Source organism: Chiloscyllium punctatum, chromosome 45, assembly GCF_047496795.1.
Source record: "Chiloscyllium punctatum isolate Juve2018m chromosome 45, sChiPun1.3, whole genome shotgun sequence".
In the NCBI taxonomy this organism is placed as follows: domain Eukaryota; kingdom Metazoa; phylum Chordata; class Chondrichthyes; order Orectolobiformes; family Hemiscylliidae; genus Chiloscyllium; species Chiloscyllium punctatum.
In genome coordinates this window covers 52,756,116-52,783,182 of record NC_092783.1, presented here as the reverse complement: position 1 = coordinate 52,783,182, position 27,067 = coordinate 52,756,116, and the positions used below count along the sequence as shown (strand labels likewise).

The 27,067-nt window shown below is 39.5% G+C and overlaps 1 protein-coding gene across 1 annotated transcript in view; it reads left to right on the top strand.

Annotated features, from left to right (window-relative positions):
* Nucleotides 1-340: 340 nt before the first annotated feature.
* Nucleotides 341-27,067, top strand: part of LOC140467116 (polymeric immunoglobulin receptor-like) — an 89,403-nt gene continuing 62,676 nt past the window's right edge. Inside the window, exons 1-6 of the mRNA XM_072563182.1 lie at nt 341-511; nt 4,107-4,442; nt 4,744-4,780; nt 8,624-8,724; nt 16,563-16,618; nt 23,712-23,899. Coding sequence (XP_072419283.1) covers nt 472-511; nt 4,107-4,442; nt 4,744-4,780; nt 8,624-8,724; nt 16,563-16,618; nt 23,712-23,899 — 758 coding nt within the window. The 5' untranslated portion in view covers nt 341-471. The remainder of the gene's footprint in view (nt 512-4,106; nt 4,443-4,743; nt 4,781-8,623; nt 8,725-16,562; nt 16,619-23,711; nt 23,900-27,067) is intronic.

The following is a 27,067-nucleotide window of genomic DNA, read 5'->3' as shown; positions in this document are numbered from 1 at the left end:
TTTTCTACACAATCAATCATGATTTAGTTGGGACAGAAAGGCTTTTCTTGTACCTATATGCAACGATTGTAAAATGTGTCTTAAAGAACAATGTCCACAATTTAAATGATTTAACGGCAATTGTAGAGGTTATATGATTTTACCACAGCTTGCAATAGTCATTCTGTCACTAACAATTGAACAGTTGATCCAATTCTTCAAACAACACTAAGAAGGAAAACAATTAGTCTTTTATATAGCATCAGAGTGTTGTACCACGAATGTACTGGTACTTATTTATTCAAACTAGACATTTTGTAAAGTCTGAGGGTGTCATAACTGAAAACTCTCCTTTCAGTCCTCATATGTGGTAATTCTAAGCTCATGAGTGTTAAAGGGAAGGAAATGACTGGTTAGAGAGTTCATTCCAGAAGCAGGGCCACTGAAGTAAAGATTTGAGTGTGGAACGTGGAGCTGTAAAACATTAAAACAATGAGTTTCACCTTCCTCTTGTCCATTGTTTTCCTATCAGGTAAGAAAGTAATAGTGTTTGGATTTTTGGATTTTTGGGAGGTTTGGATATGTGTAATTAGATTAGTCTGACTGATAGAGTATGATCAGCTGAAAGTGTCGCGACATTGAGAGAGCTGCCAAGAAATGTATGCTGCTTTCCAAAAGTGGTTTCTTTTTCAAATTCATCAATGATTGTCTTCAGAGAAAAAAGGTTACCACATCTCCTATTTTATGTACAAACAATACAATGAAATCTTAGTTTCACAAACTCAAATCTCTACTTTATAACTTATTTTCTTTTCGTTGATTTAAACCAGGATGAGTTGAATTTTCTGAATGGACAGATTACTGCTTGTGCTGAATTAGTAATAATGCAACTTAAGAAAGGGCTTAAATTCTGCCATTCAAAGCACTTTATATTGACTGACTTGTGCAATTGGTCATAAGGTTTTAGTTCATTGATCGGTTGACAGATACCAACCAAATTTGAATTAGAGCTTAATGCAAGGAGTTGTTTGAAATCATGATCAATGTCGGGTGAATATTAAGTAAGATATTTTGTATTCATCACTTGAACATCCCAGTTCCTGTAACATACACCAGAACAAATCAAAGAAATAAGATATCTTGTTATATTTTTGAATGTCTGTTAATGACATTGAGATTTTATTCTGGAACCTTTGAATAAACTTGCTTGGTTACAATGTTTAACATTGCCTTTGGGAATCTGTATGAATGTCTTAACTTATAAATTAATAAAACAGCTTTGTACTCATATTGACTAAAAATCAAATCTTGTGTGCTAAATAGATAGAATCTTACAACTAATTGTTTGCATAAATTACAAGTCTCTGACTTTTTATCTGTAGCTATTATTGATTTATTTAGCTGAGGTTTAAATTACAATGGATAATAGACCACATTTGTTTATATATTTTAACACTGATAAACAGAGGACTCATTTAGTTCCACTTACATTGTCTTTCTGACTAGAGAAGGATTCTATATTCCTCCACTCTTAAAACCACCCCTAACCTAACCCTCCACACCACCACACCGAAACCAATCCTTCCAGGATGGTATTTGAAGACTTTTGCCAGACATAGAGTTGTTAGTTATGCAAAACAAAACTCCTACTAGATATATTGAGCTGATATCTTTCTTTGCCCACACTTATAGGTAAGTTGGGAAGCCCCCATCACCAGAAAATATAAAATTAAGAAGTGATGCACAGATATATTGTGCCATCCTTGCTCCATTATTCCTAACAATTTCATTTCAATGTAAATGGGATCAATTCTACTGTACTTAAAGAACTAGGACTCTGCAGAACCAACATAAGTAAAGTTGGGACCATTTCAAGAGCCATTAACATTGAGATTTATGTCAAAACACATAGAAACATTGTTCTGTCCTTTAGTTGTAGAAGATTATAACAATATGAAAATTGATGCAAAAATATTGAATAAATTATTCTTTATACATTAAAGCTTTATATATTAAATTATACTGATTGTCTCAATATGTTTGACTAATAATGTGAACAGATGTCAAAGTTGGCTACAAAAGCAGTTTCACTTCTTGTTTCTTGAACTAAATGGGACAAAGTATGAGAATGGCTAAGAAGAAACAAACTGTTCTGTGAATGCACCACAATCTTATTCCGGTTCATTTAAACTGTGTCCAGACTCAAGCGTTGTAGGTACAATCTGTGAGAAGACTGTAGCCAGCTACATCTGTCCCAGCTCTGAGTCTCTTGCCTCCCCAGAACCAAGTCACTCATTCTAGAGCTGCCTCTGTTCCATCTCTGCCACTGAATTCTGCATCTGCTTATGTCAATGCCATGACCTTCTTTGCGGTAAAATAATTCCAGTTCTACTCTTCTAGGTGCCTGAAGCTTTAGTGCTGCTCCATTACATCTCAGCAATATAAAGTGCCACATATCAGCTTGTCTGCAAAGATAAGGCCAACAAAATGAAAGTTTGGCAGCACCAGTACTGCGCAGTTGAGTGACCTGACATGTAGCAGTGACAGTGGTGAACTGTCCCTTCTCAGGCAATGATATGCTAGGGTTCCCCATTGCTCGGCAATTAGACCACTGCTGTTCTTGATCCATGTTAATGATCCAGGGCACAATTTTAAAATGTGCTGATGACACAACATATAGACACACTCAGAATTGTGAAGATGACAGTGTCGGACAACAAGAAGGCATTCACAATGGCAGGCAGGTGTCATATGAAATTTAATGCAGAAAAGTGTGAAGGGATTTGTTTTGGTATGAGGACTGCAGCGACCATTGTTGACTCTGGCAAGATAGGTTGTGGAACTGATTAATAGATGTTACAGAATCCTGGGCTTTACAAATAAATGAATAGTGTACTAAAGCAAGGAAGCTATGGTGAACCCATTATAAAATATTAGTTCAGAATCAATTGGACTACCATGTCCAAACCTGGGTGCCTCACTTTAGGAAGGCTACAAAGACATTTGAGGTGGTGCAGAGAAAATGAAAAAGAATAATTCCAAAGATGAATATCTATAGTAATGTGGACATGTTGGTACTGTTGTCTTTTAAGGAGTTTGAGAAGAGATTAGGTAGAGATACAATCAAAAACATGAGGGATGTTAACAGCGTAGCTACAGAAAAACTGAACACTTTGGCACAGGAGTTGAGAACCATAAAGCATCAAATTAATGCGAATGGCAAAAGAACCAAAGGTGACTTGATGTAAAGCTGTTTTACAGCTCAAGTGGTCAGAATCTGGAATGCACTGCCTGAGAACATAAAACAGGCATGTTCAATCATTGCTTTGCCAAAGATTACCTGAGAAGAAATGAATTGCTAGACTATAAGGAAAGTGCAGGGGAGTTAAGCACTGAGTTGCTACTGCATGGCTCCAGCAGGGAAGCAATGAGCTAAATGGTCTCCTTTCGAGCAATGCATTCTATGATTTAGTGAAGGTTCTGAAATCTCACGTTGCAAATCTAAAGTGACAGTGGATTGGAGATCTAGATTTGGAAGGTTAAGAGGATGAACTTTGGGGCCATTTGATTTGCTATTCCTAGTACATTTTAGAATTATACTGAAGTAACAACAGGATCAATCTCACGTTGAGGAGCTATCATGCACTGAATAATACACCCAATTCACTCGGAATGTTTCTCTATCACAGTAACAGCTTCACACTCCTGCTCCCAAATGTATGTTCCCTGTTGAGGTCTCATATGTCTGTGTTGGACATGTTCACAACTCTAGACCCTTCAACTTCAAGTAGTCTTAGAGCATGATATTGGATGCCATAATCGAGTCTGTCCTCATAGATTCTAACTTGGTAAGGGCATGGAATGCCCTACCTGCCAACGTAGTTAACTCAGCAGCATTAGGGAGATTTAAACAATCTTTGGATAAGCATATGAACAATGAGGTAGTGACAATGAGGAAGGACAATGAAGGAGACAGCCAGTATGAATGAAGGAGAGGAAAGCCAGCAAGGTCATGGAAAAATAATGTGGAACTCAAAAGAGAAGGGTATATCGATGTTAATGTACTTTTGTTTCTGTGAAGCGTAAAATATAATGTTTTAAAGTTTACTATGTTTTCACATTTACAGTTACGCACGCTTCAATTAGTGGACCAGGAGATAAAAGTGGACACGTGGGAGCATCTGTCACAATCCAATGCAGATTTGACACATATTTTAGAAATTATCAGAAGTACTGGTGCAAAGGCTACTACAAGAGAAGCTGTACTGTTTTGGTACAAACTAATGGCCCTGAAAAGAAAAGTCATGATGGCAGAATAAAAATTACAGCTGATAATGCAAAAGGACAACTTACAGTACATATGGACCAGATAACGAAAAGTGATAAAGGATGGTACTGGTGTGGAATAGATAGACCTAACCTTCTGGATCCATTAACTCCCATACAACTTAAAGTTCTTGAAGGTAAGGCACAAATATGTGTTTATTTGCTGCACATTCAATGACATATTTTTGTTCAGTGTAGGTTTATATAATTTGATGTATAAATTTGTTACATATTTTGCAAAATCTCTGCGATCCTGATTTATCAGTAAAGTTTTAGAATTATAGTTTGGTTAAGAGTCAAACAGAACAACATTACAACACCATGTACTGCGTTTTGATCGTTCTAATCAAAATTTCATTCACTGTACATGTACTTTGGCACAGATAACGTGAAGCTAATGAATGACCAAATAATACTTTTATACATCATTTTGAACAGGTCGAAAGGATTATACTAAGGACAAGGAAAGACTAAGGTAAGTGACCAATTTATTTGAGCAGTGCATCTTGTAGATGTAACAAATAAAAAAACAGAAATTGCTGGAGAAACTCAGCAGATCTGGTAGCATCTGTGGAGAGAAGGCATAGTTAATGCTCAGACCTGAAACATTAGCTCTATTTTCTGTCCATAGATGCTGCCAGACCAGCTGAGTTTCTCCAGCAATTTCCGTTTTAGCTTGTTTCAGACCTCCAGCATCCATAGTTATTTAGCATGTTGCAAGTGGTATACTCTACTGCCAATATGCAGTAGTGGTGGAGGGAGGGAATCATTGAGGTTATGGATGAGGTGCCAGTATGCAAGCTGTTTTCTCCGAGATGGGTCGAGAGACTGGTGTATTACTTGTGCGATCTGCACCTATCTAGGCAAGTGCCTTGTCCAGGTTAGGTTCTGATCAATGGTAACACCAAGGAATGATGATAAAATTGATGATACACAAATAGAAGAGATCCCATTTCCAGCAGTTTGAGTTAAATTCATGCACAGCTACATTAAAGAAAAGGCATTTTTTTTTCCATCATACAATCTCTCTGTCCTATAGAATTCCATTGTGTTACATACAGCAATAACGCCTCAGTAATAGGTAAGGTAGATTTTAGTTGGTTTTGTGTGCAATGCTGGTTTCAGTATCAATATAATTATGTATGTGTGAGATTAACCATTTTTTCTAGATAGTCTTCTGTTATGTATAGGGTAAAGCAAAAAAAGTGAAATTTTGTCTCTTTTCTGTCATAATTTTACAGTTAATTCTACTTCTAAGTTTAGATCTAAATAGAGACAAATGTGACGCCGTACAGAAGAAGGTCACTTGGCCTCTTGTTTTTATGTTGTTGACAACTGTTTTTTATCCAACTATCTACACAGTTGCCTCTTTACAATTCTGCATTTCTGATAAAGAACATTGTGTATATATTGGAAATGAAAGTAGTAAATTGGAATTCAATGTGCAGTGCCAACCCAAGTTTTCAATATGTGCTTCAAATAAACAAAGCTCTTTGCCAGGAGCATGAATTCATTAGAACTATCCCCATTACTATCAGCAACTCAGGAGAGAGGTAAAGTCACCATTGCCTACTACTCAGTCATTAGAAACAGTGGTAGCTAGTGGTGGTTTAACCTGAGGATCACTTTCCCTCAGACAGGGGGAGATCTTGAGAAGGAGAGTCCTTCATGGCAACCTCAGCCAATGACAGGAACTGAACCCATGCTATTGACATCACTACATTGAAAGACTAGCTGTCCAGTCAGCTGAGCTAAACCAAACAGCATTCCCTAGGACTAAGCAGCAATGTGATTTAACCCATTACAATATCCTCAAATAAGCGCCACTGCATCAAACTAAATTTGCATTTAAATGGCATCTCTAAAGTAACAAAGTGTCCCAACATCCTTTGAGTCAACATTATCAACCTAAATGTGACTTTGAGGAACATAAAAAAGATATTAGCAGAGATGACCAGGAGTTTAGTCAGAGAGATAAATTTTAGAACACATCTTAAAGAAGAAAAGAGAGGTAACAAAGTGAAGAATGCTGAAGAGGGAATTCCTGAGCTTATAGCCTAGGCATCTGAAGGCATTGTCATCAATACTGCAACAACTGAAATTGGAGACACTCAGCAGCCAGATTATAAAGAATGTAAATACCTTGGAAGGCCCTCGGAGATATTGCAGAGATATAAAGGTATGATAGTATAAAAAGAGTTGAAAACAAGGATGAGTATTTAAAAAGAAACCAGCAAAATAACTTACAGAATTACATATCTTAAGAGTACATTGTTAACCAATATCTGCTACAATTTTAATTAGGAGTTTTAAGGAAATGTAGCCTTCCCACTATACTTTTAATTCAGCATTTTAGAAGTCAACCAAACTCTAAAACTGAAAATAAACCGTTTTCCAAAAAACATTTATAATATTCACCATAACTCTCCTTAACAACACATCAACACAGTTTGAAATGGGAAGATAATTTTGTGGTTTAACAGATATGTGTTGAGCTAGTATATTCCCCTGGGTTGCTAAGCGATCTAACACTTAAGTAATCAATGCTTTCCGCTGCATGGTCTCGAAGTAACCGCATGTATCTGCCAACTGTGATTCACTGCTATTCTGTTTGTACAATGGTAAAGCGACAAAGTAATATGACTTAAAGCTCTTAATTGTCTTACAAATACAGAAGAAAGTCCGTACTGGGGCTTGCCTGATACTTACCAGAATTAGTTAAGTACTGTTCAGTAAATGTACTGTTAGTTTAAATAGTCTGCAAATTATGTTATGTAGCCTGGGATTGAGTTGAGGGACATGGGATTTGCTAGACAAAAGAAAAGCGAGATTCACCACTCTCTACCATTTTGACAATTGCACACCATAATGGTAACGGAGTTACTGACCAGTTCTAGCATTCAATCTCCATCAGTTACCACTGGTGATGACGAGTGGCAAATCCCAAAGTATTGGGATATTTAACCCTTCCCTTTGAGTTAATGTTAAGAGCTGCTTAGTAATGCTGCATTTTCCAAACATTACTGAAATCAAACTATTTGTAAAATAGAGGGATATATTTTCATTGATGTGATTCAGTTTTGTACACATTGAATGATGGGACCAAAAATACACATACATTTTGGTACATTAAAAATGTTTTATGAAAAGAGTTATGCTGTTTGTCTGATACTTCCTCTTTTCATTTATAGAGAATAGACTGGCACAAATTTTAATTCATTAGTCATCAGGAAATAATGCAACATAATTAGAATTTTTAAAAATAGGAGTCAAACGGAAGTAGCAGAAAGGCTGATGATAGGAATGTTCAACAAGACAAATAGTAGTTTAATGGTTTATACAAATTGGCATTCATAACAACAACATTTTATATTGATGTAGCACCTTCAATGTAGTAAAGTTGCCATAGTCCCAAAGGACCAGAGGTCTGTTCTCTCATCAGAGATGATTGATGGTGGTTTAACCTGAGGAGCACCATGCCTCAGGCAACAGGAGAGATGGAGAATGAGGAGCTTTTATGGTCCCTCATGTGGTATGTAAAATATTTCCAGGCATTTAAGAGGAGTATTATCAGATAAAATGTGACGGAGCCATAGTTTGAGATACAAGGTATCTCATGTATATTATGTGGGTGCTGTTATCAGGACCAGATTTATTGCCCATCCCTCGTTGTCTTAGAGAAGATAGGGGTGAGCTGCCTTTTTGAACCACTGCAGTTCATGTGCTGTATGAGACCCACAATGTCCATATGGAGGGGATTCCAGATTTTGACCCAGCAACAATGAAGGAACAACAACACATTTCCAAGTAAAATGAATGCCTCAGAGGGGAATTATGAAATATAGATTTCATGGCAATCTGAAGGTGAAGAGCAGTAGAGTTACAGAGAATTTTAATATTAAAGCTAAGCTCAATGTTATATTACCAAAGTTAGTTCTAGTGTTAATTACAATTAAGATATTTATTTCACCGGACACAAAGTAAAATAATTCTAAGAATTAAATAATGACAAAATTGAAATAGAAAAGGCTGGGAAACACTCAGCAGGTCAGGCAAAATCAATGGAAAGAGAAACAGAATTAATCTTTCAGGTGATTGAGCTTTCATCAGTTGAATAACAACAATCTGTTGTTGAACTATTAATACAGTGACATTAGATGATAGTCCACTCCATAACCCTATGATATCATCTGAAAGATTTAGCAGGTATTGAAAAATGTTGCACTGTTCTACATTATTATCTGTTATGGTATATGTGTGGATGATTACATTTGTCCTTCAACTCATATCATTTCTCTCTGCTTTTACACAAACCAAGACTTTTCCTAACGTTGGGAATAATCTTCGGAATTCTGATGGTAATGTTTCTTGGACTTGTGATCCTAATTGTCAAAAAAATAAGGAAATACAAAGCTGATGGTAAGTGTTAAAATAAAATCAATTTCCATACAAAATAAACTTGTCTCTCAAACAAACTAAGCAAAAAAAAAGTCCTGATGTGGAACAAATTTTAATAATTGTGTCTTGATTTACTATTGAGATCATACCTACATCTGCACTTCAACAGAACGTGCATTTTTGTCAGGACAGAAATCTCCTTGTATTTACACTTCAACCTGGCACCAAGTTCAGTGAAGCACAGAGCCAAAAATGACGGTACTTCCTTTATCTCTTTGGAAGAATAGGAACTCTGTTGCAGAGCCCATTCACTACAATATAATGGTGACAGGATTGCCAGTAACATTGTGGCAATTTGTATGTAGTGCATAGCAACATGTTTTGTTTCTTGCTGATAATTCTAAAGTGTTTGGGAGTCATTTTAGCAACACAAGAGGTGATTTTATTTCTTAATTAAAAGGACCACTTGTTTGTATCTTCTTTATTTGTTGTGAGCTGGGAAGCAAAGCCATGGTCCAGTTTGGTACTGGATGAAGAACTGAAACAATTATAATTTCTCAAACAAGTATGAAAAGCCAGATGTATGAATGAGCTATCAAATGACCCTTTTGTAAATAGAACTATCATTATTGAGTCAGCTGATAATAATCACATGCAGAATTGCAATTAAATTATTCAATTGTTATAGTATTGAGTTAGATTCATTTAGAATAATTGAATAAGGCAGATATTCCTCAATCTCAAAGATGTATAGAAAACGAAAAGAGATTCTGTTTCTACAGCATTCTCAGAACATCCTGAGAAACTTCACAACCATTGAATTGCATATAAAATGTTGTTATTGTAGTTAAGTAGGCCCAGGTATGCAGCAAGATCCTGCAAACTGCAAGTTAAACAAATGACCAGGTAACAGTGATAATTATTAAAGAAGTCAGCTCACAAATGCAAATCACACATAGCGGTCATTTGTTGATGACACAAAGTGCTGGAGAAACTCAGCCGATCTGGACGTATTTGTGGAGAAAGAACCAGAGTTAACAATTTGAGTCCAACAAGATTCTTCATCAGAACTCAAATTGTTACAAGGGAGAGTCATACCAGACTCGAAACATGAACTCTGTTTCTCTCTACATGGATACTTTCCAGACCTGCTGAGTTTCTCTAGCACTTTCTGATGGTATTTCAGATGTCTAGCATTTGCAGTGGTCTGCTTCTATATTAATGTATTGACAGCACTATGTTGCCGTGGGGCAGCCTTTGAGTTTAGTTATTTAATACTCCAGGTGAAGATTTGGACTGGTGCAATGCGCAATCTAAAGGTTGGTTAAAGCAAAATTATGTTCTGTCAAATATTCTTCCAACCATCGGAAAGGCTTTAATAAAAAAAGTATCTTAATCCATCAACTGTATTTGCCAAGGAAACAGCTGGGAGAAGGTTGAAACATGACAGACATAACATTTGAGAATAAGTAACTAAATGCAACCGCAAATAAGTGATGGTTCAGCTTATACTGATTTCAGGTTCTGGGTTTCAAAATGAAGGTGAGATTGTATGAGGTGGTCAGGAAATGGCTACAACTTGCTTTGATTAGCTTTGTAGTGTGTCTGCAAGGAGCCGGTAGAAGGTCATAAAATGAAGCCTACAATTTAACTTATGAGAACTTGTGTATTGTAAGGTTTGTATTCATATCTGTCAGCTTTTTCTTAGGAGTTGGTAGTCTACATGCAGACCTTTCAGATGATACCATCAGGTTTTTATCGTGGTTGACTGTGTTTTGTATGAGCTCTCTAATAGTTCAGATGGGTGGCCAACTCCCGAGTATAATTCAGTAGGTGCAATATCCAAGTAGTGAGTGAGACCAAGTATCATTTGCAGATGTGAAAAGGAACATGTATTTTTCTAATAAGAAAGAGAAAAAAAGCAAAGAGTTAGAAGCAGCCAGGCAGACAGCATGATAATTGTTTAATCATTTAATCATGTTTTATGCCCATAGTACTAACTGCACATTGAAATGGAATAGAATAGCCTTTATTGTCATAGCAGACAGGAGAGTATCAGGCTGTGGCTATCTGTACATGGACTATCCAATCATCCTGCTTGTTCCTTATTACTAAAGAAGGCTCTTCAATTCCTTATGAACTATAACACTCCTTTATTGATAGCTGTATGTAGTAGGAGCTCAAATACAGCTCTCTAATGTAGTACATAGACCTCTCTTTTCACACACTCATCCTACACTGGTGCCTTCAATCCTACAGATACTTGAACCATGTGCTCAGTTATCTCATGTTTTACACAATTCTCATTGTTTCTCCACTTGCCAAGTATCTCCACTTGATCTATTTTATTCCAGTAGTTTATTCTTAATTGTTTACATTGTATTTGCAATCATCAACATTATTATTAATTTTCACTATAATCACATGTCTCCCCACCCTCTCTAAGTCCAAATCTCACAGGGCACAGCAATCTGGAACTCTCGGTGGCAAACCCAATCTTTTTTTCTTGAGTTCAACACTAGGGTTATCATGCTGGACCACATCTGTAATAGTTTTATTACTCTGTACTCTCTCTGATGAAGTATAAATGTGGCTGTCCCACAGCTTAGAATAACTATATTTGGTCTCACTTCTTCACTCAAGTAAGATTAATGTGTTCCTGTTCCTCCTCATAATATAGGATTGTGATTCTGAAGAAAGGTCTCTGGACTCAAAATATTAACTCTGCTTTCTATCCACAGATGCTGCCAGACTTGCTGATTTTCTGCAGCAATTTCTGTTTTTATTTAATATTCCTCTGATGACAATGCCTTCTGACTTTCTTTTCTTTAACCAGACTTTTTGCCCTGGCTTTAAGACTGACCAGGTTTTCACCCTATTGCTCTTTGCTGCCATTTTTCTCCAGTTGGTTAACCTTTTGTGTTCTTCAGGCGATTATATTTGGCCTGGGATTGTGTTCTAAAGTTAGTACAGTTTTAACTGCTCCCCAATAACAATTCCAGTACCGAATAACAATTGTTCAGTTGATAGATTATTGATCAGTAAGGCTATCAAGGGTTTGGGGAAAGGGCAGGAAAGTGGATGTTAGGATGTTGGATCAGCCATGATCCTGTTGAGTACAGAATAAAATGAATAGGTTTGGAAGTTCCTGCCAAAATTCCTTCCCATTTCCATTCTGAAGTAATGTAACCACACCAAAACAACCAATGGGCTACTCTGATTCCTCTGTATATACACACATATATCAAGTTTATTGACGTGTTATCCTCTATGATTAAGCTTCATGTCAACTTGCCCTTGCACCCGAAGATCTAGGATTCTGGGATCTTGGATGTTTTATACTTGGATTAATTTGCCTGGTGAAGGGCTTTTGACTGAAACGCCAATTTTCCTGCTCCTCGGATGCTGCCTGACCTGCTGTGCTTTTCCAGCACCACTCTGACCTAAACTCTGGTTTCCAGCATCTGCAGTCCTCACTTTTTCCTACTTAATTTGCGCAGGTATCAACCATGGCAAGCTGTCCATGAGTATTGACATGGTTGCTCCTGTGTAAGGTTTAGTTTCCTTTTTAAACACATCCAACCTTTCACTAATGGACCAGAATCAGTTTTGATTCTCTCTTTAACTTTTCCTGAAATATTGTCTTCAACTTTTGTTCTTTAACTTTAACCTGCTAAACTTTTTCTTTGTTGCATGACTTCCATTCTTCTGGGACAAAGAACAAAGAACAAAGAAAATTTACAGCCCAGGAACAGGCCCTTCAGCGCTCCAAACCTGAGCCGATCCAAATCCACTGTCTAAACCTGTCACCCAATTCCTAAGCATCTGTATCCCTCTGCTCCCCACCTACTCATGCATCTGTCCAGATGCACCTTAAATGAATCTACCATGCCTGCCTCTACTACCTCTGCTGGCAACGCGTTCCAGACACCCACCACCCTCTGTGTAAAGTACTTACGGCGTGTATCCCCCTTAAACTTTCCACCTCTCACCTTGAAAGCGTGACCTCTCGTTACTGAATCCTTAACTCTGGGAAAAAGCTTATCTCGATCTACCCTGTCTATACCCTTCATGATTTTGTAGACTTCAATCAGGTCCCTGCTCAATCTCCTTTTTTCTAATGGAATCAAACCTAACCTGCTTAACTCTCTCTTCATAGCTAGCACCTTCCATACCAGGCAACATCCTCGTAAACCTTCTCTGCACCCTCTCCAAAGCATCCACATCCTTTTGGTAATGTGGCGACCAGAACTGTACGCAGTATTCTAAATGCAGCTGAACCAATGTCGTGTACAATTTTAACATGACCTGCCAGCTCTTATACTCAATACCCCGTCCAATGAAGGCAAGCATATAATATGCTTTCTTGACCACTCTATCCACCTGTGCAGCAACCTTCAGGGTACAATGGACCTGAACTCCCAGATCTCTCTGCCCATCAACTTTTCCCAAGACTCTTTTGTTCACTGTATAATTTGCCCTAGAATTAGTCTTGCCTAAATGCATCACCTCACATTTGCCTGGATTGAACTCCATCTGCCACTTTTCCGCCCAACTCTCCAGACTGTCTATATCCTCATGTATTCTCTGACAGTCCTTTATGCTTTCTGTTACTCCATCAATCTTTGTGTCATCTGCAAACTTGCTGATCATACCAACAGATCATTTATGTATATCACAAACAACAGTGGCCCCAACACTGATCCTTATGGAGCACCACTGGTCACCTTTCTCCATTTTGAGAAACTCCCTTCAACTACTACTCTCTGTCTCCTGTTGCTCAACCAGTTCTTTATCCGCCTAGCTAGAACACCCTGCACATCATGTGACTTGTCTTTCTCTATTTGTTTACCATGGGGAACCTTATCAAACGCCTTACTAAAGTCCATGTATATACATCAACAGCCCTCCCTTCATTTATCAACTTGGTCACTTCCTCAAAGAACTCTATTAAGTTGGTAAGGCACGATCTACCCCACACGAAACCATGTTGCCTATCACTGATAAGCCCATTTCTTTCTAAATATAAATAGATCCTATCCCTCAGTACTTTCTTCAGCAACTTTCCCACCTCTGACGTCAGCCTCACTGGTCTGTAGTTACCTGGAATATCCCCACTACCCTTCTTGTACAGGGGGACAACATGAGCAACCCTCCAGTCCTCTGGCACCTCACCTGTATTTAAGGATGCCACAAAGATATCTGTTAGGGCCCCAGCTATTTCTTCTCTCACCTCCCTCAGCAACCTGTGATAGATCCCATCCGGTCCTGGGGATTTGTCCACCTTAATAACCTCTAGCCTACCCAACACATCTTCCCTACTTATGTCAACGTGATCCAGACTAATCAAACTTGTATCTCTAATTTCAACATTCATCATGTTCCTCTCCTCCGTGAACACTGATGCAAAGTAATCATTCAGAATCTCAACTATTCTTTCAGGTTCGACACACAGCCTTCCTTTGTTATCTTTTAGTGGAGCAATCCTTTCTCTAGTTACCCGCTTGCTTCTTATATAAGAATAAAATGTTTTGGGATTCTCCTTAATTCTGCTCGCTAAAGCTATTTCACGACGCCTTTTAGCCCGCTTGATTCCTCGTTTAAGACTTGTCCTACTCTTCTGATATTCCTCCAGAGCCCATTCTGTTCTTTTTCTGATTAGACCTTATGTACGCTTGCCTTTTCCTTTTGGCTAGTCGTACGACTTCTTCTGTCATCCATAGTTCACGAATCTTGCCTTTCCTATCCTTTGCCTTCAACGGGACATGCCTATCCTGCACTATCTTTAACCTATCTTTGAAAGCCTCCCATATACCAAATGTGGACTTCCCTTCAAATGGCTGTGTCCAATCCATATTTCCCAGTTCCTGCCTAATTTTGATATAATTGGCCTTGGCCTACTTTAGTACTCTTCCCTTAGGACCATTCTCATCTTTGTCTACGAAATGTGGAAATGTTTCTTATTGCAGGACTTTTACTTTGATTCTGAAGTGGTGATGGTGATGTGAACTGTTACCGAATTGGCCACATGAATACCCCACAGACATTCTTTGCACTTGTGAGTCTGTTTAAAGTCACATCTTGTGCAACCTAACATGGCCAATGATGTTGATTCCCGCTCTTTTGACATTTTGACACTATCTTACATGCAAGATGAATCACTGATGTTTCCTCTCAGTATCAGGTAACTTTAGTTTCTGCCTGCATTGCAAATTGGATTGTTTGTTCAATCTTAAATCTCTCTTGGAATAAAGAAACTCTGATCATTTCTCTTTCATGACACCAACTACTATATTGTCTCTAATTAATCTATCTTTCAAAATCCTGTATACATAGCATCTTTCCAAAATGTATAAATCTGTTATAAGGTTCCTACTGATTCTCCCAAACATTGAAATCACTGATTAATTTTCTTCAGTCCCATCATTTTTTGTTTGGGAAAAGTACACATAAATGCTTTAATTAATGCATCAAATTGGGTAGTGCTTATCTTACATCATATAAAAATATGGCAACCTTTTGGCATTACTGCATTGTGTGTAAGACTGAAGCCCAGTCTATTGCACAGAAGCTGTTGCTTCAAGAGGACCCACTTCAGGCCTGCGTGTTTTCCATGTTGCCAAATATACAAGGTAATAGAAAGCTCTCTATCAGAGTTGTCATCCCTACCTACTGTTATAGTTGACTCACCTGGGTGAACGAGAAGGAGAATCGATGTTTCGGGCATAAACCCTTCTTCAGGAATGAGGAGGGTGTGCCAAGCAGGCTAAGATAAAAGGTAGAGAGGAGGGACTTGGGGGAGGGGCGTTGGGAATACGATAGGTGGAAGGAGGTTAAGGTGAGGGTGATAGGCCGGAGTGGGGGTGGGAGCGGAGAGGTCGGGAAGAAGATTGCAGGTCAAGAAGGTGGTGCTGAGTCTGAGGGTTGGGAGTGAGATAAGATTGGGGGGGGGGGAAGAGGGGAAATGAGGAAACTGGAGAAATGTGAGTTCATCCCTTGTGGTTGGAGGGTTCCTAGGCGGAAGATGAGTCGCTCTTCCTGCAGGCGTCGTGTTGCCACTAGTCCTCACCTACCACTCCACCTCCAAACGGACCCCACCACCAGGGATATATTTTCCTCCCCACCTCTATCAGCATTCCGAAAAGACCACTCCCTCCATGACTCCCTTGTCATGGGGAGAACGTGCAAACTCCACACAGTCAGTCGCCTGAGGCGGGAATTGAACCCGGGTCTCCGGCGCTGTGAGGCAGCAGTGCTAACCACTGTGCCACCATGCTGTGCCGTGCATTTCTATTGATTGGAAATTGATTAATTTCAATAACAAGGAACTAATCTTTCCAATGGGAATGTTCTAAATTTAGCCGTGGAAGATAGCAGAGACAAGCCTGTAGAAAAGCTAAAGCTCATGAGAAATATAATACAGTATGTTAATGTAAACAGAAAAAAGTTAAACACTTTACCACGAGCTAAAGACAAAATTAATTGTATTTAGTTTTACATTAGTGAACAGTGATTAAACAGTGAAGCAATATCAGGATTTATTATAAAATTCAATACAACAGCCTGACATAGTATTTTACCCAGCAACAAGTAACTAATATAAACCAGTTTTACATTCCAGTTTTCTTATATAATTAATTATGAAACAACGATTAAATTTTTTTCTGCAACTTACGAAGTATGTACTCAATACTTTTCCAAAATTGCCTCACTACTCTCGCCTATCCTAATGTTTCGTCTAATGTTGAATTAGGAAATCAAAAAGAGCAATTCAGTTTTAAGAAGCAGCATTTAATAAAAGTTGAAAATAGTTCTTCCTTCTGTTTTATTCATGACTTTTATGTTTGCATTTTGTTTAGATAACAGAGAGAAGGAAACAACAATAGAAAATTCTATCCCAAAGTCAAACTCCGTGGTAAGGCTGCAATGTGTTGACAATGCTTTAATACTTGTGTGTTTTAATACTTGTGGAATCCACTGGCCTATGAAGTGATGTATGGACACGATAGATATGTATGCTTTATGTATTCATCTGAAAGTCCTTCAAACCAGATCTTTCAGAAGTCACATTTAGAAACATTTCTATACACAGTCTTTGGGAAAAACTTAGAAATCTCAGCCAACAGCAGTTAATGCTAGTTCAATAGTTTATATAAAATATGAAATTTTGCTAGATTTTTTTTGACCAAAAGAATAAAAGGAGTGACAGCAATGTTGAGTACATGGGGAGTTTGCAGATCTTGGCCTGAATTTTACACTCATGTTTTACATGGTAGATGAGTGTGGCCCTTGCCCACATAATGGTTTTACCAGCATCCTAATGAAGGGCTTTTGCCTGAAACGTTGATTTTCCTGCTCCTCGGATGCTGCCTGACCTGCTGTGCTTTTCCAGCACCACTCTGATCGAAACTTTTACCAGTATCAGGGAAGGCACTGCACGAGTTGCTAGTCCAGCAGTTGCTCCCTTATTAAATGAAACATATTGATACATTGGAGGCAATTCAGACAAGGTTCACAAGGATGATCCCCAGGATGGAGGGACTGTCTTATGGCTAAACAGCTTGTGACTCCAGTCACTGGAGTTGAGAAGAATGAGAGGTGATCTCATTGAAACATATGGGATTCTTAAGGGACTTGACATGGTAAATACTAAGAGAATGATTCCCCTCAGCATAGAATCTCGACAGAGGTGGAGGCCATTCTGCCCATTAAGTCTGCACCTATCATCCAAAGAGCATCCCACTCAGATCAACGCCACCCACCCTATCGCTGTACCCCATATTTACCATGGTTATTCCATCTAGCCTGCACATCCCTGGACCCTAGGGCAATTTAGCATGACCAATCCACCTAACCAACACATCTTCAGTTCTTTACTACAGGCCTCCCAACACATCTTTACTACAGGCCCCCAAATAGCAACAGGGAGATTGAAGAAAGCATAGGTCAGCAGATTTTGGAAAAGTGTGAATGTAGTAGGGTTGTTGTAGTGGGTGACTTTAACTTTCCCAGTATTGATTGGAACCTCCTTTGAGCAGATGGTTTGGAAGGAGCCGTTTTTGTAATGTGTGTTCAAGAGGGTTTCCTAAGTCAGTACGTTGACAGGCCAACGAGGGGAGAGGCCATTTTGGATTTGGTGCTCGGCAATGAGCTGGAGCAGGTGTCAGATCTTGCGGTGGGAGAGCATTTTGGTGATAGTGACCACAACTGCCTCACATTCTACATAGCTATGGAGAAGGAGAGAAGCAGGCACAATGGGAGGATATTTAATTAGGGAAAAGGAAACTATGATACTATCAGACATGAGTTAGGAAGCATGGACTGGGAGCAATTGTTCCATGGAAAGGGCACTACAGACATATGGAGACTGTTTAAGGAACAGTTGTTGTGAGTGATGCACAAATGTGTTCCTCTGAGGCAGGCAAGAAGGGGTAAGATAAAGGAATCTTGGATGACGAGAGCAGAGGAGCTTCTCGTCAAAAGGAAGAAGGCAGCTTACGTAAGGTGGAGGAAGCAAGGATCTTGCTCAGCTCTAAAGGATTACAGGCAGGCTAGGAAGGAGCTCAAAATTGGTCTGAGGAGAGCCAGGAGGGGGCACGAAAAAGGCTTGGCAGGAAAGATTAGGGAGAATCCAAAGGCATTTTACACGTATGTGAGGAATAAGAGAATGATCAAAGAAAGAATAGGGCTGATCAGGGAAAGCTTAGGGAACTTGTATATAGAGTCTGAGGAGGTAGGGGACGTCCTAAATGAGTTTTTTGCTTCTGTCTTTACTAAAGAAAAGGACCTTGTAGTGAATGAAACCATTGAGGAGCAGGTAAGCATGCTGGAACAAATAGAGATTGAGGAAGCTGATGTGTTGAAAATTTTGATAAGCATTAAGATTGACAAGTCACCAGGGCCAGACCAGATTTGTCCTCGGCTGCTTTGGGAAGCGAGAAATGTGATTGCTTCGACGCTTGCGCAGACCTTTGCATCCTCGCTCTCCACCAGAGTCGTACCAGAGGACTGGAGGAAGGCAAATGTAATTCCTCTCTTCAAGAAAGGAAATAGGTAAATCTCCAGCAATTACAGACCAGTCAGTCTCACGTCTGTTGTCTGCAAGGTTTTAGAAAGGATTCTGAGGGATAGGATTTATGACCATCTGGAAGACCAGGCTTGATTAAAGGCAGTCAGCACGGCTCTGTGAGTGGCAGGTCATGCCTCACAAATCTTATTGAGTTCTTTGAGGATGTTACTAGATAGGTTGATGGGGGTCGAGCAGTGGATGTGGTGTATATGGACTTCAGTAAGGCATTTGATAAGATTCCCCATGGTAAGCTCGTTCAGAAGGTCAGGATGAATGGGACACAGGGAAATTTAGCTGTCTGAATACAGAATTGGCTGGTCGACAGAAGACAGCGAGTGGTAGTAGAAGGAAAATATTCTGCCTGGAAGTCAGTGGTGAGTGGTATTCCACAGGGCTCTGTCCTTGAGCCTCTACTGTTTGTAATTTTTATTAATGACTTGGATGAGGAGATTGAAGGATGGGTTAGCAAGTTTGTAGACAACACAAAGGTTGAAGGTGTCGTTGACAGTATATAGGGCTGTTGTAGGCTGCAGCAGGACATTGACAGGATGCAGAGATGGGCTGAGAGATGGCAGCTGGAGTTCAACCTGGATAAATGAGAGGTGATGCATTTTGGAAGGTCGAACTTGAAAGTTGAGTACAGGATGAAAGACAGGATTCTTGGCAGTGTGAAGGAACAGTGGGATCTTGGTGTGCAGGTACATAGATCCCTTAAAATGGCCACCCAAGTGGACAGGGTTGTTAAGAAAGCATAAGGTGTTTTGGCTTTCATTAACAGGGGAATTGAGTTTAAGAGCCATGAGATCTTGTTGCAGCTCTATAAAACTTTGGTTAGACCGCACTTGGAATACTGTGTCCAGTTCTGGTCGCCCTATTATAGGAAAGATGTGGATGCTTTGGAGAGGGTTCAGAGGAGGTTTACCAGGATGCTGCCTGGACTGGAGGGCTTATCTTACGAAGAGAGGTTGACTGAGCTCGGACTTTTTTCATTGGAAAAAAGAAGGAAGAGAGGGGACCTAATTGAGGTGTACAAGATAATGAGAGGCATAGATAAAATTCATAGCCAGAAACTTTTTCCCAGGGCAGAAATTGTCAACACAAGGGGTCATAGTTTTAAGCTGTTTGGCAGAAAGTATAGAGGGGATGTCAGAGGAGGGTTCTTTACAGAGAGTTGTGAGAGCATGGAAAGCGTTGCCAGCAGCAGTTGTGGAAGCGAGGTCATTGGGGACATTTAAGAGACTGCATATGGTCACAGAAATTTAAGGGTGCATACATGAGGAAACCCACACAGACAGGGGTGGACGTGCAAACACCATGCAGTTATCCGAGGCTGGAGTAGAACCCAGATCAATGGCACTGTGAGGCAGCAGTGATAGCCATAGTGCCACTGTCCTGCTGAGAACCAGGGGGGCACAGTCACAGAATAAATGGGGGTGAGTTTAAGATTGAGATCTTCTGTCAGGGGGTTGTGAACCTTTAGAACTCCTTGGTGCAGAAAGCAGTGGGGGCAGAGTCCTTGTGTACATTTAAGGCTAAAATAGATCGATTCTTGATCAGTCGGGGAATCAAGAGTTATGGAGAAAGGGCTGGAAAGTGGACATGAGGAATGTTAGATCAGCAATGATGCTATTGAAGGGTGGAGCAGGCTCGAATGGCCTCTTCCTATTTTGTATGGTGTTAAGGTCCTAATAGAGTACCTTAAATGGACAACTAGTAAAAATGTAGTGCAGCCAAAGCAGGAAACTAGGAGGGGTGGGTAGAAAAACAGTAAAAATGACAGTAATAGTTGGAAATGAATGTACCAGTCCTACCAGACCTCCATCTTGAAACATGCAACATGCGTTGACTAGTGCACATCACTTACCATTTTCATTAGTCTTTACTTCTAGATGGCAATTAATACCCACTAAAAGGCCTCATCCCATTGCTGTCTGGATTTACCCATGGGTGGGAGAGGTGCACAACAAGGACCAGCTGGCATTTTCTCCCTGGTTGGGTATTGATAGGCAGAGGGTATCCCTCAAATAAAAGCGAATTACAACAGAAATCTGAAACGGGCACAGATAATGCTGGAGAAACTCAGTAAGTCTGGCAACATCTGTCGAGAGAGAAACATTGTCGAAGTTTCGAGTGTGTTACGGTTCCTCCTCAGACCCGTACAAGCTCGCGGCGGGGGTGGGGGGGTGCATCCACTCTAATACTGCTTAAGGACTTTGTCTAATGCTGCTCTGGGTCACAAACTGCTGAAAACTCCTGGACACATAGTAGAAATATTATCAGGAAAGTACAACTGCTGCTTGTCAACTTACTCCCTTGATATAGAGTGTCCTGTAGGTGGAATGGTGATTTGTAAGAATAGTGAAAACTCCATCTCTTCTCCACCTTAGAACTCTCAACTCCAAGATTCCTCCCTCTTTTTCTGATGCTCATCTGTTGTGCATGTTGCCAAGCTAGGCCAGATCTAGGTTCTGAAGCTTTGGCCTCTCCTTAGTTGGAAACATCTTTGAAGGGGAGAAATATGGCCTGCAACCAGATCAATTGCTAAGATATCTTTATGGAGTCAAACAGCTAAAGCAAGGCCCTTCAACCCATTGAATTCTCATATTTTAAACCGTGAAGGAAGCCATGCCAATTCTAGTCATTCTAATCAAACCTTTGCAACATGTGGGTCAGGAAGGCAAAAACAGGACACGAGATAGCTTTGGCAAATAGAGTTGAGGAGAATCTAAAAAGATTCTAGAAGTACATTAAGGGCAAAAGAGTAACTAAGGAGGCAAAAGGCCCCATAAAGATCAAAGTGGTCTCCTATGTGTGGAACCACTGGAGATGGTTGAGATATTAAACAAATATCTTGCATCAGTATTTAATGTGCAGAAGGACACGGAAACTGGGAACTTGGGAAAATAAATAGTGATGTCTTGAAAAGTGTTCATATTACAGAAGAGGAGATGCAGGAGGTCGTAAAACACGCAAAGGTAGATAAATTCCTAGGAACTGATCAGATTTCCCAGAACTTTGTGGGAAGCTAAGGCAGAGATTGCTGGGCCCCTTGCTGAAATATTTATATCATCAATATCCATGAGTGAGGTACCAGAAGACTGGAGGTTGACTAATGTGGTGCCATTATTTAAGAAAGGCTGCAAGGAAAAGTCAGGAAACTATAGACCAGTGAGCCTTACATCAATGGTGGGTTAGTTGTTGGAGGTGATTCCAAGGGATAGAATTCACATGCACTTGGAAAGGCAAAGACTGATTAGGGATAGACATTGTGGCTTTGTGTGTGGGAAATCATGTCTCACTAACTTGGTTGAGTTTCTCAAAAAGGGTGACAAAGAAGATTGATGAAGGCAAAGCGGTAAACATTGTCTATAGAGACTTCAGCAAAGTCTCCACATGGTAGACTGGTAAGCAAGGTTAGACCACATGGGATCCAGGAGGTGTTATCCAATTGGATACAAAAATGGCTTGAAGGTAGGAGACAGAGGGTGGTGATAGAAGGTTGCTTTTTGGACTGGAGGCTTGTGACCAGCAGTGAGCCACAAAGATTGGTGCTGGCTTCACTGCTTTTTGTCATTTATATATTTGATTTGGATAAGAATATTAAGGTATGGTTCAAAAGCTTGCAGATGATATGAAAATAGATGGCATAATAGACAGTGAAGAAGGTTATCTCAGAGTACATTTGGGACGTTGATCAGACAGGCTGAGGTGTGGCAGATGGAATTTAATTGAGATAAATGTGAGGTGTGACATTATGGTAAGGCAAATTCAGGCAGGACTTATATACAGTTAATGGTAGGGCCCTAGGGAGTGTTGCCGACCAAGGAGACCCAATGGTGCAGATGCTTATTTCCTTGAAAGTGGAGTCACAGGTAGACAGGGTGGTGAAGGAGCTGTTTGCCATGCTTGCCCTCATTGGTCATAACATTAGTGTAGGAGCTGTGATGTCATGTTGCGGCTGTACAAGACTTTGGTGAGGCCGTTTTTTTGAAAACCTAATACAACTCTAGTTGCCCTTTAATAAGAAAGATGTTGTTAAAGTTGAGAGGGTGCAGAAAAGATTTATAAGGAGGTTGCCAGGAATGGACAGTTTGAGTTACAAGGAGAGGATGGGGTTATATTTCCTGGAGCATCAGATGCTGAAAGGTAACTATATAGAGGTTTATAAAATCATGACAGGCATGGATTGGATAAATAACCAAAGTCTTTTTCCCAGGGTAAGGGAGTCCAAAACTAGAAGGCATAAGTTTAAGGTGAGAGGGGGAAAGATTTTAAAAAGGAGCTGAGGGATAACTTTTTCATGCATAGCGTGGGTGCATGCATGGAATGACCTGCAAAGGAAATACAATTACAATATTTAAAAGGTATCAGGGTGAGTTTATGAATAGGAAGGTTTTAAAGGGATATAGGCCAAATGCTGGCAAATGGGTGGAGGTCAGATTGAGATGTCTGATCTGTGCTGACAAGTTGGATGGAAGAGTAGGGTCTGTTTCCATGCTGCATAAATCTATGACTCTATGACTTGAACTCTGACTCCTGGTCGAGAGGCAGGGCATTACCACTGCACCACAAGATCCTAGCAATGGACAGTAACTGATATTTTCTTCATATGTGGATGTCCAAACTTTAACATGGTTTCTGCCCATTCTTTGAACCAGGGACTCTCTTCATGCAAAGCAATCATAATGGCCACTTGTTCAGGAACCCTTGATATAATAGCAGCACTGGAATGGTTAATATTCTTTCCAAAAACAAAGTTAATAATTAACACAAGGAGCAGTTTCCCTGCCTATTTACTGATAAGAGTTTTACAGCGAGCACCTTTTTTTAAACTAAAAAAGTGCTAATTTATACCTGACCTTTCCATTTACGTGCTTTTATGATGAATTGACTCATTCCTTCACTCTCCTCAATCATATCGCAAACACTTTATCTTCAGTTATCAAAGGAGTTGGAAGAAGGAGTTACGTATGCCACGGTGACGATTCAGCCCAATAATCACCCTCAAGAGGACTCTGCTGCTCACGAGAAGGTGAGAACATCCAACAGTCAGGAAGCAATCAAGCCAGCTGTTGCCGAGCCTCCTGCTTCAGAACCAATAGAGTATTCGACAATTGTATTCAAAAAGTAATGTTCTTCCAACATGACATCTGCAAGCTACTTTCCACCCATTTCCTGAAAAGTGATATTCCGATGAATTGTAAACTGTTCCTTTGGGTATGAGTATAAATTACCTTATCGTGTCCAATTAGTGCGTACTGGAATAATCCCAGGCAATATTCCTGAACTTTTCTGATACTTGCCAATGGCATGAATCCTTCCCCTCAGGTGACCTTTGTGCCTCACCAACTACCTTAGTTCCTCAAGTTGGAGGGTTGTTTGGGGTGGGTGGTGGGTGGGTGGGGAAGTGAGCTAGTGGGTGCCCAGGGCAAGGAAGCAGAATATTAAATTTAGAATTGGGACTTTCTGAGCTAATGCTCTTTTCTTTCATTTCTTTTCAAGGAACCAGTTCTTTAAATGAAGTAGGGGCCGTGGGGATACAAATCTGGAACTATATCTCCCAAAAGGGTATTGAAGTAGGGGTCAATCCAAACACTCACATTTAAGACTGATAGTTTTTTATTCAGAAAAGATATAAAGGTGTAATTTTGTCCTGACTCACACGCAGGCAAATGAATATTCTTTGAAATGTTTAACAATTTAACGTAAAAAGCATTGTTGTGAACTGATAATAAATATGGAGAATCAGGTTAGATCCCTATAATGTTTTAATGAGGAGAAGTATGGGAAGTTAATGGAGCTAAGATACAGTTCAGCCATGATTCAATTGAATGGTACAGCAGGTTAGAGGGATTAAATGGCCTATCATGTTCCTCTAAACACATAGCCATGACCTGTGTGCCTGCTGAACTTAACCAGCAATGTTCCCTCAAAACTGTCTGAGCATATGGCTGCAGAGAAATCTCAAAGGGCTGCATTCTACATTGAAAAATGAGAGAGAGCCAATGCAGTTATCCTCACTCTGGTAAAATGCTGGCCATTTTTTCAAAGCCAGGAGAAAACAAAAAAAAGGGCAAGTCCTTCACATTAGTGACGAATGGACGTGTGAACCACAGATGTTGATGGGCTAAACTTATACTCTTATGTCCCATGACTGTGATATTCGGACACATACAGCACCAGAACAAGGCAAGTTATTGTACACAACTGTAATTTCTTCCTTACTATTCACTATGTAGGGGGTAAAATAATACAAAGGTGATCCTTGAAGTTTTTAACAATTCTGTGTGAAGTGGCAATAATTCTTTCTGTAGCAATTCATACAAAATTATTGCTGTCAAACAGCGTTACTCACGATAATTCACTTTTATCATGTAATAGCATTAAAACTGCTGCTGGTGCATGTCTGATTCTATGTAATGCTGATGGCATGTAACAAATAGAGTCCTCTTATCATCGTTACATTTTGTTTTGAAGATACTGAGTGTTGACTATTATTTAACAAAATGCAGCTATGATCAACTTGTGCTTGGCTCTTGTTCCACTCAATAATATTCCATGACTAGAAGTAGTGCTAATGCCATTCCAGAATATTACAGTTGGAACTGACTGATGTTAACTTCACTCTAGAGTAGTGTGATTGAAACTGACTGATGTTGAAATCACTCTCAAATGGTGCAGTTAGGACTGACTGATGCTGAAACTATTCTCGAGTAGTATAATTGCGATTGACTGATGTTAACTTTACACTAGAATGGTGTAATATGAACTGAGTGATGTTACCATTACTGTAAAAATCACACAACACCAGGATATAGTCCAAAAGGTTAATTCGAAAGTACAAGCTTTCGGACCTCAGCTCCTTCCTCATTCCCACTGCCCCACTATAAGTTGCTATAAATTTTGTGACTTATGATCCTGGTCCACAGCTACCTGATGAAGGAGTGGCGCTCCAAAACCTTATACCTCTGAATAACCTGTTGGACTACAACCTGGTATTTTGTGATTTTTAACTTTGTCCACCCCAGCCCAACATTGGCACCTCCACATCATGGCTACCATTACTCTAGAATAGTGCAATCAGGACTGAGTGATGTTATCATTCCTCTAGAATGGTGTACAGAGGAACCTTGATTATTCGAATGTCAATTATCCCAATTTCAGATTATCCAAACAAGATCTCAAGGTCCCGAAGCTTGGGTAAACTGTATTATCCGAACATTCAATTATCCAAACAAAATACTCCCCGCCCAAGTTGTTCCGATAATCGAGGTTCCTCTGTAATTGGGACAGAGTTAACCACCGTCTAGAATGGTGTAATATGAACTGGATGGTGTTAACTTTACTCTAGAATGGGACTGAGTGATGATAAAAACCACTCTGGATTACTGCAATTGGGACTAAATTATGTTAACATTACTCTCGGTTATTGCAACTGCAACTGACTGATGTTGAATCCACTTTGGATTTGCACAATTAGGATTGACTGATGTTTAACTGGGGCTAAGTAATGTTAAAATCATCCTTGATTGCTGAAATTTGGAATCCCACCAAATATCAGAAAAAGAACATTGGATGGATTCCTGTGACAACAGTGAAATTCCAGTATCAATATTGTCACCACACCAGCGCCATTCCCATTTGTAAAACTTTATTTTAGACTCGATGACATTGATTTTTCTGATATAAAGTTTTGCTCAGTTTGTGCTGTAAATCCCCATCTGAATGGGAAAAAAAATGGATTAATTGACACTTTGATCATAACAGACATCTGTGAGACAAAATCTTGAACATTCATGAAATATTTGTTTTCCTGAACCATTATTTAAAGAATCATAAGAATATGAACTTTGTTAGCGCATTAAGTGACTCAGACAAATAATCTGGATGCCTTTAAGGAAATGTTAGACAAATGAATGATGCAAAAAAGGGAATAGAAGCCTGTGTCAATAAGGTGAAATGCAACTAATCAGAGTGGGATGAGATTCACATGGAGTGAAACTGCCTGTTTTGGTTTCTAAACTCTATGCAATACTAACAGATTCATTAGCAAAATCAAAATTCTAATTCGCACATGATTATTTCTTAACATTCAACAATATTTTCCAGATTAGCTTTAAGGTGTAAACCCTGAAAAATGTAACAAAGTTAAATTTTCTTAACTTATTTAGGGTAGAAAATTAATTTCCCCACAATTCAACATCATATACTGTGCATATACATCTGTGTCTATTTATATATTTAAGGCAGCAATCATGAAGGATGAACCAGTTCAGGATTACCTTTGAGTAAGGT